The sequence below is a fragment of the Notolabrus celidotus genome, chromosome 23 (genome assembly GCF_009762535.1).
Source record: "Notolabrus celidotus isolate fNotCel1 chromosome 23, fNotCel1.pri, whole genome shotgun sequence".
In the NCBI taxonomy this organism is placed as follows: Eukaryota; Metazoa; Chordata; class Actinopteri; order Labriformes; family Labridae; genus Notolabrus; species Notolabrus celidotus.
The window spans coordinates 8,751,390-8,769,225 of NC_048294.1; the positions used below are offsets into that span (position 1 = coordinate 8,751,390).

General features: G+C 38.6%; 1 protein-coding gene and 1 non-coding gene across 2 annotated transcripts; both read right to left on the reverse strand.

The window, feature by feature from the left end:
• Positions 1-348: 348 nt before the first annotated feature.
• On the reverse strand, positions 349-14,298 carry ajuba (ajuba LIM protein). The gene is made up of 8 exons (XM_034676513.1): positions 11,656-14,298; positions 7,664-7,765; positions 5,369-5,436; positions 5,103-5,165; positions 2,735-2,865; positions 2,574-2,625; positions 1,028-1,096; positions 349-915 (listed from the first exon to the last, which is right to left on the reverse strand). Exons 1-8 carry the CDS (start codon positions 13,220-13,222, stop codon positions 781-783), a joined length of 2,187 nt encoding a protein of 728 aa, XP_034532404.1. The 5' UTR covers positions 13,223-14,298; the 3' UTR covers positions 349-780.
• LOC117807893 lies at positions 9,808-9,926 on the reverse strand. The gene has a single exon (XR_004630057.1). It is a non-coding gene; the product is annotated as a small nucleolar RNA SNORA26 (small nucleolar RNA).
• Positions 14,299-17,836: the final 3,538 nt, after the last annotated feature.

Below are 17,836 nucleotides of genomic sequence, written 5' to 3' on the forward strand. Positions count from 1 at the left end.
TCATTTCAGAGAGGAAATGAAATTCTTGAACGGAAAATTATTCTGTAAAAATGTCAAGGAGCTAACCCCTGCACTGACCCTTCAATCAATATATTAAAGAGGGGGATACAAGTAGGACTTTACCTTTAATAGAGTAGTAGTTGCAATTTTAATATTTAATTTTAATAATTTTAGTTGGAAACTGTTATTTTTGCTGCTTTTTTTTCTCCTCCTGCAAGTGCTGAATGTACCGAGAATTTAAAAATGAATAAATCTAAATTGGTTAACAGATTGTCTGCTTCCTTTTCTTTGTTGCTTGGAGAGCTGAAGAAAACGCACCACCCGGAGTTTCACAAAACATTGTTCTGACACAATGAAAATATTTATTACAACATGCAGAAATTACAGTAATGTTTTTCCCCCTAATTGTACAGATTCATGTCACAAACTTCTTACAGTAAAGTCAAATTTAAGTGCAAAATGTTTGCTAGCGATCATATTTACAAAACGGTTTAGCAAAAAAAATCCCTTGTTCTTCTACAGCAAACAGTAGCCTCATGTGGGTCAAAAAAGCAGTAGTTTCTTTCCCCTTCCCTTATAACTATAGTACAGTAATCGTACAGGTCGTACAGCAGGCAGTACATGTGACACAAAGGAATGACCCGAGTCAATCAGTGAAATGTCTTAATTACAGCAGTTTCATCTTGGAACATAAAAACAAAGAGGTGGAGCTAAAGCACACACACGAGAGAGGAATGTCAGCAACCTTGAGACTAGCTTTCTGAAACATCCGCAGCTGCATCAGTGTGAGTTGTTGTGAGAGGGAATGTTGTGCGTGGTGCACACTCTGCTCATGTGACAGGAGTGGCAGAGGAGATGAGAGTCCAGAGGGAAGCACTGCGAGCCGGGCTTATCAGAGAGCTGCTTACCACACTCCTGGAAAAGAAGAAGATAAAGAGAGGAATGCAGTCAGGAAGTGAGGTCACAGCAGGGGGGGACTTCTCTTAAGGAACGTGAGATGGTAAGAGTGGAGGTAGAGATGACTCACCTCACAGTGGTAGCACTCAAAGTGATAATCCTTGTTCATGGACACGACTCTGAGGATCTCTTCACTGTCCTGAGACAAAAATCAGACAAATACACGGGTCAGCAGAGTTAGGCTAATGGATTTCTTTACACAAATATATGTACACCTATATACATACATATATTTATACATATATACACAAAAATATAAATATACAAACACATATACATACATATATACATATATATAAACATATACATACATACACATATACATATATATAAACATACATACATATATATAAACATATACATATATATATATATATAAACATACATGCATATATATACAAACATACATACATATCTATACATATGCAAACATATATACATACATATCTATACATACGCATATATATACATACATATACATACATATACATGCATATATACACATACATATACATACATATATACATTTTTTGTCTTTTCTCTAAATAACAAAACTCAGGCGCTTTTTTTCTTTCTTTAATTCATTTATTATTTCTATATCTTTTTTAAAGTTATATTTTGGGTTTTTACACCTTCATTTAGAGGGGAGAGGACCGTGGATAGAGCAGAAAACTGGGGTGAGAGAATGGGGGAATGACATGAGGGAAAGGGGCCCCAGGCTGGAACTGAAACCAGGCCAACCGCTATAAGGGCGCGCAACTCAACCATTAGGCTGCACCCAATTTATTCGTTTTTTATGTATTTATTTATGCCCTTATTTATCGTCACGGTTATGGGAATTAAGTGTATATAAATATCCTTTATTCTACTTCTTTGTCACAATACATTTATTTGTGTATCGTCAGTACCCCTGGTAACTCAAGTTTCACTCATCTCCCTTTACTTCCTTTAGTTATTCTTCTATAATATGATATGATATATAATAAAATATAATGATATAATATAATATAACATAATATGATATAGTATTATAATATAATATAAAGTTCATACTTTAAGCAGTAATTGATTCTTGGTTGTCTTGATGTTTAATCACTTTTGTAAAATCAAATTATGGTTCAACCCAAAATCTTAAATGAGACCTGAATATATCACTATAATGGATGGAACATAATTACTGACTGATTGAATGTCACCTTTAAGTGATAAAACATCATCATGATGAGACTAAACGTCAGGTTTAAAACATAAATAAGTCATATCTGTGAAATGAGTCAGTGTTATTATGGGATATGAGATAAAGAGTCATAATTATGAGGTAGAGGAACAGATATAATACTGTATGTAATTTTGATTTGAGTTATAAAGTCAAGTCTATTATTTTGTACCGTCATAATTATTAAGATAGATTTTTCTAATATATGAAAAAATCCTAACAGAGAGTCACAAGTGAAGGTTCAAAGTAAAATGTGATGTGTCATAAACAATGACTCCTGAGGTTGTTTTGGTGCATTTTTACTACTGTATCTCCCTAACCTTTTATAGTCTGCTTTTTAATACAAGAGAAAACAAGTTTGTGAGTTCATTGGATAGTTCCCTCAAACAGCTGTACTCACCTCAGCAGGTAGGATGGGTTGTAAACAGGCAGCACACTTTGGGGCAAAGGTCCTGCAGGGCGACAGCAGAAAGTAAAGTCACTGTTGGAGCACTTGGACAGAAACTTACATTCAAAACGCAACATTTCTGAAACGCTGAAAAATATGAGATTTCTACTCACTTGTTGTAGTCTGCCACGCAGTAGATGTTACCGTGATGGTCCACAGTGAAAGGAACTCCATCTAGAGCCTTCGAACACCGGATGCAGCGAAAACACCCGGGATGGTACGAGTTCCCCAGAGCCTGCAGGATCTGAGAAGAGAGCAGAAATAACCAAGTTATTCCATTTGTCTTTAAAAATGTGAGCTCTTTAAATATCTCCAAAGTTAACAGCATGTACTGGATTACGTACAGTTGAGGCCAAAATGATTAGCTCCCCAGGAATTCTGGAACATTTTCCTTAAATTCTGCCCAATGTTTGCATCATTGATAAAACTTGATATAATCAAACATTCATCTGTGCTATTTAGTAGCTTTGGTACATTTAGGAATGTAAAATACATTTTTAGGATAGCTTTATGTCAAATATAGGGAAATATTGGGTGGTCAAAAATATTAGCCCCAATGTGAATTTTTTCAAAACACACGTGTGCAGTCAGCTGGTGTCCTAACAACACCTGAGCAGCCAATCAGCATTGAGATTTACTTCAGGGACTCCAAACAGAGCACTTGAACACGTTATTGAGAGAGACTACTCATACTAACCATGCCAAAGATAAAGGGAATCAGTCTTGAGCTCAGACAGAAGATGATGGAGGATCATAATAAGGGGAGAAGGCTATACAGCCATGTCCAAACATTTTAAAGTGACTATAACAGCTGTACGTTGCATCATTGCAAAGTACAAGGAGTCAAATTCCATAAGAAATAAACCTAGGCGTGGTAGAGACCGCAAGATTTCAAGAACTTATAGTCGAAGATGTTAGCAAGAATCCCCGGACATCTGCCAAGGTTATTGTTGCTGACCTGACCTCTTCTTGAGTTGATGTTTGAAGGAACACAGTTGTGAGGGATCTTCATCATAGTGGTTACTCAAAGAGCGGCACATCAGAGCCAGACTGAGGTTTGCTCATGAACATTTGAAAGGTAAAGATGCATTTTGGAAGTCCATTCTTTGGTCTGATGGAACTGTTTGGGCACATGGATGTTGATTATGTTTGGCCACGAAAGGGAGAGTCCTTCAACCCTTAGAACACTGTTCTCACAGTGAAACATGGTGGAGGGAGCATTGTACTGTGGGGCTGTTTTGCAGCCTCAGGCACAGGGAGCCTTGTTTGGGTGCATGGCATCATGAAAAAAGAAAGTTATGTTGACATTTTGAGGGATAATGTGAAGAACTCTGCTCTTAGTCTAAGCTTAGGTCGGCGCTGGGTCTTCCAACAAGACAAGGACCCAAAGCATACTTTAAAATTGGGCCAACAGTTCTGAAAGGACACCAACACCAAGGTCCTGGAGTGGCCCATACAGAGCCCAGATCTAAATCCTGTGGAGAATCTGTGGCGGGTGCTCAAAGTGTATGTCCATGATCAGAAATCATGTACTTTGGAGCGGCTGGAATAGTTTGCATTGGAGGATTGGGCCAAACTCCCTCTAGAGACGTGCCAACCTAGTAAAGAACTATTTGAAGAGGTTGTTCTCAGTAGTGGCTCAGAAAGGGGGCACTATTGACTACTAATGGCCAGGGGGCTAATCATTTTGGCAGTGTCATTTTTACCTTTTCTTGTTTCTAATTAATTGCATCAATATAATATCCAAATCAAACATAGTAAACATTTTGACTTTGTTATTTTGGAAACAAATAAACTATAAACACTTGTTGTTTATGGTCATTTTCATAGAGAAATCGAGGGTGTTATCAGATTTCACAAGGGTGAATTATCATTTTGGCCTCAACTGTTTCTTTTTCATTCTTTACATTCTGATTTTAAATTTGTGATCACTTTTTTTGTACTATGAATTCCTTTTTTGCCTTGTTTTGGTATCTAAATCTGCTTTGTGTGATTTGTTTCTTGTTTTAGCTTTACTGATTCATGTAGCAATATCTGAAAGTGAGCTTAAAATTGCGATAAAAATGCAACTTGTCCTTAGCACCAACGATCTCAAGCTTCTGAAGTCCCAGAATTTGAATGTTCTGACGTCTTTTCAATCACGCACAGAAAGAAGCCTGTGTATCCCAGGCTCGCTGTGTTTTCTATTTATATTTTGGGTATTACACGGTTCAAATATGGTAAAAAGTTTTAAGCTAATCACTCCCAGCCTTTATTTTTTGTTGATGAAAAATCCCAGAGCAAACATTCCTCTGACGATCTGACGTGGGAAACAGAAGAGGAGCCAACAGAAGAGACGTCACTGAATTTTTTTAATCCTCGAGGGGTTCTCGGGGCATTCTGGGAAGTGGCTGCAAATTACACAAGCGAGGTTGAGAGTCGTTGACTTCACAGCAGGCGCACACACACACACACACACACACACACACACACACTCCTCACCTGTTCGAGTATAAGGTGGCCACACACACTACACTTCTCCGCAGCAGCCTGGAATCCTGAAAACTGTAATTAAAACAAGGAGATTATCATTAGAGGGAAATCAATCCTCTGACTCCGACATGTCTGAATGTGTGTGTGTGTGTGTGTGTGTGTGTGTGTGTGTGTGTGTGTGTGTGTGTGTGTGTGTGTGTGTGTGTGTGTGTGTGTGTGTGTGAGAGAGAGAGAGAGAGGTGGATGACAAAACACACCCTGACCCCAACTCTTACCATGTAATCCTCTTTACAGTACACAGAGCCGTTGACATTGTAGAAGTCCTTGTTTCTCAGGGTGCGTCCTACAGAGAGAGAGAGAGAGAGAGAGAGAGAGAGAGAGAGAGAGAGAGAGAGAGAGATGACTCAGCAGGATCAAAAACAGTGTAAATCACATTAATAAGAATAAAATAAAATCAAAGTTAGCCCTGGTAATAAAAATACCCAAATGTTAAGTCATGACTTTAGGACCTAGTGACATAAGAAACCAAAATTATGAGATAAAAAAAACTCAGAAGAAAAGAATGCTTTGTCATGATTATGAGAATAAACAAAAGTAAAAGTAAAACAAAAAGCAGTGAAAATAAAAGTCAGAGTTGTAACTTAAAGTCATAACTTTGAGACATACCCTTACATTAATTCAACAACAATGATAATTATAGAAAAGAGATCAAATATATGAAAAAATAATCTGAAATATTTGATAAAAAGTATCAATAAAGACACGCAACCTCATAATTATGACTTGTTCAGCTCCATTTTTAAAATGCATTCACATCACTGATTTATGTTTATGACTTTCTATCTCATGTCAGGTCAGATTTATGAGATTAACAACACAAAAATGACAGAATTTCATTATGTTGTGACAAAGTGTTGTGATAATGAGATAAAGAGACAGCTATGAGAAAAAAGGAGAATTGGAATGCAAACTAAGTACTAGGAAAAAAAACGTCAGTTCTGAGGAGAAAAAGGTCAGAATTATGAGAAAAAAGTGTAATGCTTACGAGGAAAATGTCATTGTTGTATGAGAATTATTTTTTTTAACTTATGAGAAAAGAAGTCGGTAATGAGGAAAAAATATTGTTATGACAAAAAATGTCAGTTCTGAGGAAAAAAAGTCAGAATTATGAGAAAAAAATTTGTTTTGAGAAAACTGTCATTGATTTAGGAGAAAATAAATTAACTGATGAGGAAAGAAAGTCATAGTTATGAGAAAAAAATGTGAGTTCTGGGGAAAAGAAAAGTCAGTTTTGAGAAAAAAAGGAATGGTTTTGAGAAAAATGCCATAGCAACGAGGAAAAGATGGCTATGAGAAAAGAAAGTCATAGTAATGAGGGAAAAAATGTAAAAATTATTAGAAAAAAATTTAGTTCTGAGAAAAAAAAGTAATGGTTTTGAGAAAAATGTCAGTTTTATGAGAATAAATGTCAGTAAGGAGGAAAAAATGTCATAGCTATGAGAAAAAAAATCTAATTTATGAGAAAATTGTCAGAGTTGTATGAGAATTTTTTTTTACTTATGAGAAAAAGTCCGTTATGAAAAAAAAGGGAATAATTATCAGAAAAAAATGTCATGTTAATTGTAGTTATGAGAATAAGACAGTCAAATTAAAGAGGTCAAAACTAAAAGAAATAGTGTTAGAGTGGGTTAAAAAGAGAATCAACACTTTGATATAAAAAGGCGTAACTTATTTTAAAAAAGTATTATTAAGGAAAAGTTGTAATTATAACACTTAAGCCAAAATCTCATGCAGATTAAATGTAAAATCCAAGTTTTGGCAAAGAGAATCGAAGTTTTGATATAGACGCATTCAAAGACCTGAGAAAGAGTCGCAGTGTTTAGATAGAAAGTCAGGTAATGAGAGTTAAAAGTTCACAATTATGACAGGAATTAAAAATTCTGAACCATAAAAAATCATTATTATGAGAAAGAAGGTTAAAGTTAGGAAATAGATAGAGATAGAATGTTATATTTATGAGATACATAAGTTACGGATATGAGATGAAAGTCTTAATTATGGCGTAAAATTACAATTAAATAAAAAAGTCACAAAAATGAAGTGAAGTCACAATTATAAAATTAGAGAAAGCCATAAATGTCAAATGAAAAAGTCACAATTTATAGATTAGTAGTTAAAATAATGATTAAATATCAACCATAAGAGACAGGAGGACATGACTGTGAACTGTAAACTGAGAGAACCAAACTGACATATTGTTAAAGTTATAATACTTATAATAATGACATGAAAAATGAAAACTTGGGGATAAAATGTCAGAAATATGCAGCTCAGGATGATAATTATAGGATTTTACGTCATAACGATGAGATGAAAGTTGTAATTATGATAGGTATGTTATAATTATGAGATAAAAGATCAGACTGATGATAGAGAACAACAAAAAAGGAAGGAACAGGACGTCATAGCTTTTGGTAAAAACACATTTTAAGTTGTTTGTCATTTAACAAAAAGGTGTGAGTGATTCTTTGATGAGTGTTGTGTCTGCAGAGCGGGGGCGGGACACTCACCACAGGACACACAGGTGAAGCACCGAGTGTGATAGAGGCTATCCAGAGCCTGGCAGGCATTATCCGCCCCGTACACACCTTTCCCACACTTCACACAGGCTCCTGCCAGACGACAGTGGGGGGTGAATAAAAAAAAAACACACACACAACAGACACAAACATGCATTTAGTGAGGAGTAATCGCTCAGCCGCTCTTAGCACTTCATTTACGACGCATTCCAAGAGGATGTGTCTGAAATCCAACTCCACACAAAGTGTCAACACTTGTAAATCCTCTCGTTCGCACCACCTAGGGGATTTTCACACAGTTAAAAACCCGGTTAGCCATGCCAGCCTGTTTGCTCATCCACACACAAGTGGTGCGCTCAGGCTCTGTTATTAAAAGGGAAACTCCACCGGATCTCAGTCTTTGGCAGTCACTCCTCCAAAAACAGACGACTCTTTCTTCTGGAGTTCTTTAACTTAAGACTTTCCTTTTAAATTTGACTTTAAACCCCACAATTTGAGCAATTTGGAGGTTAAAGAAGACAGTGCTGTTCCCTCTTGATGCTAACCACCTCAGGAAACAACAAAATAGGACAGAACTGCAACTTCTTTCTTTAAACATAATCAAAGTGCAAGAGATTTCCTCCACTCAGTCAATAAAACAAACATAAAGATGCACTATCCTTCCAAAAACAAACATTTTCGGCTACTTCTTCTGTTTCTTTACATGTTTGAGGACTCCACTAGTAAAGGTAAAGTCAACAAACACATCTAGGTAAAAATTAGCATGTCTTCTAGTTCTTCTGCTGCTGTCACTTGGAGTCGATCCACTGTTACAGACTACAGTTCAGAGTAAGTCAGGCCCTCTAAATGTAAGGTGGAAATTTTGGTGTGGTGGTCCGAGCTGCTGCCTTTTCTTTCCTGTGATCTATTTAAAGGGTCTGCCCGCTGCGTATTTTCCTTTCCAATGTGGCCGAGGGGTGTGTGTGCCACACAAATGGAGAATTCTTACACACTCTTGGATGGCTGCTTTCGATATTTAGGGACAGGCATCTCTGCCAAAAGCCAGAAAACCAGAGAGGGATAAACACGAGGCTTTAAATTTAATGTGTGGGAGCTGCTACATATGGGAACAAGTTGGAAAGAGCTCTCTGGGTGTTTTTTAAAAGTAAACTTAAGACTTACCTTTTAATCTAGCTTTTAATTTGTAGTAATTTATTTTTAGCCCTGGACTGCATTATCATTTCTATCATTTTAATTATTATTATTTGAATGTCTGTTCACTGATCTTACCATATCTCAGTTACTGTACTGAGGTTTGGGGAAACACCTATAAAAGCTCACTGTCAGTACTACAGAAAAGAGCCATCAGAATAGTTCACAATGTTGATTTGTTCCTCAAATCCAAAATATTAAAATGATTTGACCTTGTGGATTTTGAAACTGCACAAATTGTGTATAAGGCAAGGAAAAATCTCCTTCCAGGAAATATCCAAAGATTGTTCTTTGCAAGAGAGGGGGGTTATAACTTAAGAGGGAAGTTAAGATTAAAGATGGTGAGTGTTCGGACCACAAGGAGAAGTTTTTGTATTTCAATCTGTGGTGTAAAACTGTGGAACAGACTCAACATGGAGCTACAGCAATGTCAGAATAGGATCCAGTTCAGGAAGAAGTATAAAGAAATGATTTTCATGAGGTACAAGGAGGAAGACAAGTGTTGATAATCATGAGGGGTTTACTTTTGACTGTAGGTGTAAATATGAAGTTTTGACTTGTGGGAGTGCACTAGTATAACACCAGATAATATTGAATAAAGGGGAAGGATTAGATACGTTTTAGCTTCTTCCTACTCCTTTTCGCACATGTAAAGTAAAATGTTTCAGTGTTTGCTAATATTGATTTTGTTTCTTTTTTTTCTACTTGTATGCTTTTTGGGTTTTTTTTTTCTATTTTTACGTTTACATGTTCAAAATAAAGACATCAAATCAAATCAAACATTGCTTTAACATTCATTTATCTTATTTAATTATTTATTTATCTATTTATTTTTTGCATTCATCTGATCTTGTTAATGCTACCTTATTTTTAACTTTTCTTTCCACTATTACTTATTTTATTAATTTTACTGTGTTGAATTTATTTCATTTTTTTATTTTTTTTTATGTTCCTCTCGACAGGTCCAGAGACAGGGTTGAGAACCCTGACCCAGGTTTAGAGAGGATTACAGTCTACCCCTTAATAATGGCCACTAAAGACATTTTAAACCTCAAGTGGGCAAAGCTTACAGGGGATTTTATTTCATTTTTAAGTATTTTATTTATAATCCTGCCTTTTATAATTTTACCATTGCTCTTTTCTGTCTCTGTTATTCTGTGAAGCACTATGGGCTGAATGTTTTTATGTATGAAAGGTGCTTTATAAATAAAGTTGAGTTGGGTTGAACTGGTTTTACGGCATTTGGGGCATTTTTTACTTAAAAGGAATGAGAATACCCCAAAATTTGGCTAAATTTAGGCTGTATTGTGTATTTCAAAGTAATTTAAGAATCTATATTTAGCCTGATTTCTTATTGGACAAAACCATCAAAGAAATCCCTTCTTAAAACATACATTTATCACAGAGCCTTCCCGGATTTTATCTGAATTTTATTTGACTTGATATTTTAAAAGAATTGTATTCCTTTAAAGTTCTTTTAGGGGAATTTTATGTCTTTTAAAATATGTTTTATTTCTTTATCTTGACTTGTGTGTTTTTAATGATCTGTCTGTTTTATTTTGCTGCCCATGTGAAGCACTTTGTTACCTGGTTTTTGAAAAGTGCTCTACAAATAAAATGATTATTAAGAGTCTTCATTTCTTTTTTTGTTTTGATAGATTAGCCTCGTGTCTCGTTCTCGTTTAATTTCATTTTTACTTTCTCTTCATTGATGAGCATTCAGTGTGTGTGTGTGTGTGTGTGTGTGTGTGTGTGTGTGTGTGCGCGCGCCACTTGTTTCAGAGCGTCTACATTCACGCCTCTCAGCCTCTGATCCTTCCCTTAATGGCTGAGAGGAGTACAGTATTGTTTGTCCCCTGCGGGCACACATACCTGAGCAGAAAAACAGGCTGCAGCACACACCACCCCTTGCACACGCCAAGGCAGCATTACACACTCGCTAACACACACACATGACTCACACACGCTGCGTTATTGTGGCCTGAAGTCACTCCGGGGGGGGGAAGAACACACCCTTAATTCAACCAAGGCACTGTTACACACTTCTGCCCTGCTACAATCACACACACATCCTAAGCCCTAATCTTGTGTGACTCACAGTAATAGTCCGAGCTGTGTTTGTATGGAAGTGTGTAATTATTGTCTGAGTGTTGCAGCAGCATTTTGTCATTTAACGGCCATGCAGTTATGCTGCATTAGCCCTTTATGTGCAAACTAGTGTAACAAATATGCATCCGTCTTAGAAACAGCTGACGTCTTCCTTCCTGACGACTCAATATCTACCTGTCTGGATCTGAAGCTGGAGCATAGTTTTTCTTCCTCCTTTATGCTTTGCATGCTACAAAACCTGCATGTCTCTGCAGGTTGTGATGCACCATCCATCCATACACCGCTTTCAAGTATTAATCCGTGCACCCATCCATACAACCCTTTCATTTAGAGAGAAACCTGTGATCTGACACCGGGCGGTCTGGAGGACGGTAATAACACGCTGAGGACAGACGCTCCGATACGGCACATCTAGAGTGACGACATCATCTCAGGTTAAGGTTGTAGAGATGTTCTAATACTCTTCAACCTTCGCCACGACTAACACTGACGACTGAACGTAAGTATGGACGATACAGAGTGCGATACTTGTGTGATTTTGGGGGCTGACATGGCATCTTTGAGTTACACTACACTGTATTGATGTGTGGATACTGATACTGGTTTCCATATTGGCCACCCTTTGCCTCACTTCCCTGGTCTCACTTTATGGTTTGGAACATTTGTCATATAAAGGATCTCACCAAAGAACTCCTGGCGGTTCTCAGTGCCTTCCCTCCCAGTTCCGGCTCCTGGATCGTCCTGGGGTTTCCCTGGACCCCCGGCCGAGCATTGCCCCATTGTTGTTGTGCTTGGTTTGGAAAGAGCCGTCAGCGCCAGACTCTCCTTAAGCATCAGGCCGTCCATGAGGCCCCCACCTTCCTGCGCTGCATCCCTTAGAAGAAGTCGGGTGAGTTCTTCCTGGTACCGGGTACCAGGCAGGTCTGAGTATCTGGCCCTGTCACCCATCACTACCCCATCTTTGGCCCTCACTCCTGCCTGCTGCTCCTCCCACCACTCTGGACCAGCTTGGTAGCACGCCGCTGCAGGACTTCCAACAGCAGGTGGGTAGGAGTGACGGCTGTCCTGTGCACCTTGGCGCATCCCTCCGTCTAGGTACTGAGTCCAGGCCTCCACAGGGGTCACTCCAGCCCTGCCTGGAGCCCCATAACCAGCAACAGAGCCCCCTGTCTGCATGGAGGGGGAGTGCTGCTGTGGAGGGAGGCCTCCAGAGGCGGAGTAGCGGGAATCGTAGCCCAGGCTGATTCCGCTGGTCCGGTTGCTGCTGCAGCGGCTCCCCATGGGGCTCCCACCGCCTCCACCACTGGCTGTGCTGGAGGCGAAGCTGGACCTGGGGCTGACCAGCACCGACTCCTGCAGGCTGAATGAAGAACATGGGCTCAATGTTGGTCCTGGTGGGTAAAAGAAGCTTCCTCCCACACCTCCTCCTCCAGTCATGTCTGATGTTCGATGTGGTGGATGAGAGAGGGATGCAGGTCTGGTGCTCTCCCAGAGTTCACTCCCCGTGCTTAGGCGTTTGTAAAAAATAGCCTCCTGGAGCGAGAGGCGTTTGTGCCTCTCCGGCTCGGAGAGGTAGCCCGGCTCCACCAGACCGCCTCTTGGAGTGGACCCGTAACCCGTGGAAGCGGGGTACGGCGGGGGAACAGAGAGAGGAGGCGGCTGGGAGAGGAGGTGCTGTCGCCTGACCAGCTGCTGGAGCTCCAGAGAGTAGCGGCGTTGATTGAGGGACGCCTTGGAGCCAAATGCCCCCATAGGGTCACACTCAGGACCCAGGCCGGACTCTCGCCTCAGGTGGGAATCCACACCTTCACCCAGGTAACAGGACGCTCTCTGCTGGGGGGAGCGACGCCGAAGCGGAGCCAAGGTGGTGGGATGAAGCTGTTGCTCGCTATCTTGAGATATGGCGCACACATTGGAGGACGGTGGCGGTGGGGTGAGGAGCTGAGAGGGAGTCATTCCCATCCCACCCCCTCCTCCTCCTCCTCCTCTCCCACTCGCTGGAACACATGCATCGCTTGTGGTTGCAGAGGCAAGCGAGAACTGGCCGGGTCTTGAGGGCGAGGCAGCTGCAGAGCTGGGAGCTGGTGGCAGACCGCTGCCCCCACCGCTGCCTCCGGAGATGCCAGCGTTGGCGTTGCTGTTATTAGAGTTGTTGGCAGAGTCATGCTTCTTCTTTGAACTGTTGAATTTCACACTGCCTGAGTCCGTTAGCTTTAACTTCTCCAACAACTTGCTTATCGGCCTGTCCATGATGAAAGCCTTGTCGTGTTTTATACCTCGTCTAAGGCAAAGTTACAGATAAATGCTCTAATACAGTGTGGGTGAGTTTACAGCAGAACAAGGATGTTCAAGTTAATCTACAGCTTTCACTAAAACAACTAAAAATCCTTACAATAATATAAAAAAAGACTGGCCTTAAATCTAGCACAAAGCTACAAAAAGGTACCCTTTATATACAGGCAATAAATACAGAACAGATAAATAAGACATTTAAGACATTTCAGGGTGGTTACATGACTTAAGTCCTCTGAGTCATCTGCTTTGCCCTCATGTGGAAACTCCACAGGAACAGGTAGGCTGTGGTGAGGAAGAACCCATCGGATTACCAGACTATTAGTTCAAGTCAATCCAGCCGAGGAGCAGGAGAAACATACATCCAGGACACTTCGGTGTGACCTATGGTCGGGGAGGGCCTCCTTTGTGGACCCTCATGTGGCTCCACATCTGCATCTCCTCCGTTTTACTGAAACAGTGTGAAGCACACTTTGAGTCGTGTGTGTGTGTGAAGCAGTGTGATCCAGTGAATCTGTGGGATGTCTCTCTGCGTTTGACTTTTCTTTCAGAAACACAAAGCGTTGAGGTTCAGAGGGGTTTCACCGCTTCATGTGGGTCCAGTGTAGACAAGAAAGTAAATCCGCTTCAGCCCAGAAAGTAGACTCACCCGACTTCTGCAAATCATTTCAGGACAAAGTGAGCTCCGAGGACTTTTAAAGAACCTTTAACTTAGACCTTAGACCATCTCTATTCTCCTCAGTGGGTCCGTCCATCCGCCTCAGCTCGAATGCTTTTATGTGTCCCGTTTCCACAGACCAGAATCCAGTCCTGGACTCGGTGGACTAGAAGAGGAAAAGTTTGGTCTTGGAGAGGGAAGTGGGGGAATCCGGTGCGCCGTTACATTTCCACGCAGCAGACCGGTGCTGGCTTAAACGTGTCGCTCGAGATAAATAAAATCCCTCCCCGTGTGCGCTGCACGGTCGACAACTTTGTTTCTTTCTTTCTTCCCCCTAAATAATTACTTTCCTCCCCCCTCGCTCTCACTGCGTCAGGCTGGAGGTGTTACACACAGCTGTTTCCGGTTTGAGCCTTCAAAGTAAAACTTATTTTGGGCAAGTCATACAATTGAATGAAAATCAACCTTAGACAAAACATAGTGTGGCTCTGATTCTGTTTCATATGATAGGCGTTTCTAGACATTGTTGGGGGTGCTAAAGCATCCCTAAATTGAATCCAAGCACCCCTAAAATTTGAGAGATTTTCTTTCTTTTTTTTTTTTCTTTTACTGTATGTTTTTTATAACAAGCTAGAAAAGTTTCAAAACCATACAGCACTGGGTTGAAATGTAATATTTTAAAAACAAAAATACAGCAGTATTAGTATCATTAGTGTTTTTGAATTATAATGTAATTTTTCATCTAGTTGAATACAATCTATTTGTGTATTATTGTCAGTTCAAAGAGGGAGAGATGAAAAAGGGGAAGGAGAGGAGAGAGTGCAAGGTCAGGAAGAGCCAGGTAAGAAAACAAACGTATCAAATTATATATTACAGACAATAAGGAAAAAGGCAGAGAAAAACATTGAAAAAGTCAATTTCTGTTAATGTGTTTTACATGTTGTGCATTGCATTTCAAATGGAAGTCCAAAAAATAACTCCAATGTCAATTTTGGTATTTTTGGTACTCACTATAGGGGGGTGGTTTTTTCCAGAAACATACATATGTTTATTGATATGTTGAGGAGCTTCTGTATCAAAATTAGTCTTTCCCCTGAAATTAGGGTTATCATATGTTTCTTTTATGATTCCAATCCATTTCTCATTTGCCGTGGCTCAGCATTTAAATTACCTTTGTCAGATTTGATGGTTTAATCACAGAATTTCCCCCCAAAAAAGTATTCACAAATGTAAATGTCGTGTCAACAGAAAGAAACTTCGAAATGATCATTAACTAGCTTCCTTTTCCACCGCAGCAGTAAACTCGCTCTTATTTTGAAGGTCCACTCGTCGAACGACCGTTACCTTACGTTCTATCCGTCTGTGGAGCTTCACGCGCACTCTTCCTTTATCAGGCAGCGGCGGCTCGTTTCCTCCACGAGCCGGAACACCTTTCCACCAAAGTCCCACAGAGGATGTGTCCACAACCTTTTCTACAATAAAATAATGAAGTCAAGTTAAACACTGAGAGTAAATGTGTACTTTTAAAATCAGAGATGGAGGTTTGGCGGGATAAAAACACACAATAAATAAAATAGATAAATACATAACTGAATACATATTATAAGTGTCTATAATAATTCAAAGTAAGGCAGTATATACTTTAAAACGTGACTAAAATTTGAACTAGATAAGAAATAAATTAAGTAAGAGTAAAAGTGAGACTATGAATTTGTAAGTGTTGCTGCTCAAGGATATAGATATTTTCACACTGCTGAATACCTTAGTCTATTATGACACATCATATTTAAATATTACTATTATATAGTATGCTAATATGAGGAATAGGTGAATCAGATCAGGCTGACAAATAGGCATATGGATGACAAAGACAATTCTGACATGGAGTGGAGTCGATGTTTAAATATCACAGTGTATAAATGTTTTTTTGTCCACTTTGGCGACAATGTTATTTCCTAACTGCAAATTTTTTTTATAGCTTTTGGTATTTGTCCCACTTTCCTGAAAAACACATAATTAGTTTAGAGATGGTCTATTTGTAGGCTACATGATGCACAATATGACATTTGAATAAGAGTGCTACACTGAAGGATTCCTGTATCAGTTGTTGTTTGTGTTGAGCAAGGCTTGTGAGGAAATCACAGTCCTGTCCTTGGTCTTGTTTCTGGGAATAGTTGCTTTCAAACCTTGAGTTTACATTCCAGCATTACCAATGATGTTTGATTGAAAAGGGGGACATCTGACGTAGTTTTTGATTATAGGGTACTGAAAATATTGATAGTCTTTAACAAGATAGGGCTATTAGGGGTCAAATTACCTCCAGGAGATTTAGACATGAATGAGTTGGTGGTAATTTCATTAATTGCACTTTTTTAATAGGTGAAGTTTCAACTTCTGATCAGCAAGCTTTTGAAAATGATAGCCAAGCACTGGATTGGGTTCTAACTTAGAAATGTAATGATGTGGTTGAGAGTTGGCACAGGCTCAACAAGTGTCAGGAGTAAAAATCAAAAGTGGATCTGCTACTTTCTTTTCAGTGTTTGATTGATGACTGAACGTGACTAAAAGTAATTTATACCCTTGTCTTAAATACATTTACTTAAATACAGGAACTGATATTTGCAACATTAAAGAATCTCTTCAAATCAAGTGGTAGGGTGCTGTTTTGATATGATAGTAGGCATTTGGGAGTCACAACTACTGCAATGCACTTTATTCTGGAATAAGTAAAGGGAACATTCACAAGCTACCACTCATACAAAATGCTTCTGCACGGCTTTTAACTCGCTTTAATAGAAGTGAGCACATAACTCCTGTTCTGCTGACCTTCAGTTAATTTTAGAATTGATTTTAAGATTTTAACAATTGTTTTTAAAGCCCAACAAGGTCAAGCACCTCCATATATTTGTGACCTCTTAACTCCCTATGCTCCCAATAGTTGTTTAAGATCCTCGGGCAGAATCCTTTTTTTTGTTCCTGAATCTTGACTTGTAACCAAAGGGGATCCGGCCTTTGCTGTCCGGGCCCTAAGCTTTGGAACTGTGTACTCTTTTAAATCCTCACTAAAGAGGTTCTTTTCAATGTTACCACATGTGGTGTATTTTTTAGTTTTATTTCTCTATATGTTTTTGGTATTATAGTTACTATTATTATTATATATTTTTTTATACATATTTTTATTGTTATTAGTATTGCTTTTTTTTGTACCTTTTCCATTTATTTATTTTCTAAATATTAACCTATTTATCTTTTTGTAGTTTCACATTTTTATTTATTTATTTATTTATTTATCTTTTATTTTAAATCATTATCATTTATTATTATCGGTTGGCTTTTTGTTCATTCACTTATTGTGTTTCTTATACAAAAATATCACTTGTTTTAATTGTTTACATTGATCTTTTGTATGTAGTGTGTAAAAATTCAAATAAACAGATCTATGAAAAAAAAAAGGAATAAAGATGCTCTTTTTTCGTAAGGCTTTCTCTGAACTGGTGTGCCATTCATTCTTAATTTTCTCATTTTCTTCACTTCATGATAACACTGTTTTATCAGCTTGTTTTAGTCTTGTTTTTTAATGTATGTCTGTACGGCACCTTGTAACTCTAATTTTGAAAGCTGCATCAATAAAGTAAAATCTTATCTTATCTTATTATTATTAATATTATCATTATAATTCACTCAAATATCTGCTGGCTTCTTTCATCTGTTCTTGAAACCCGTGTACTGGTTGTTTTATGCCAACATTAAATACAGCACTTTTTTATTTTTTATTATTACTATTTTATTTATTTATTTATTTATTTACAAATGCATAAAATGTATTTACACTTTGTATTTTTTTACTTGATTTTCTCTGTAAATTGTTAAATATTGTTATTTTGAATCACATTGTGTTGCCAATAAAGTTTGAC

Coding starts and splice junctions, on each gene's coding strand:
- ajuba (XM_034676513.1), bottom strand. CDS start 13,222: ATGGACAGGCCGATAAGCAAGTTGTTGGAGAAGTTAAAGCTAACGGAC. Junction 2,866..5,102: donor GCCACCTTATACTCGAACAG/GTGAGGAGTGTG, acceptor CTCTCTTCTCAG/ATCCTGCAGGCTCTGGGGAA. Junction 916..1,027: donor TTGAGTGCTACCACTGTGAG/GTGAGTCATCTC, acceptor CTTCTTTTCCAG/GAGTGTGGTAAGCAGCTCTC.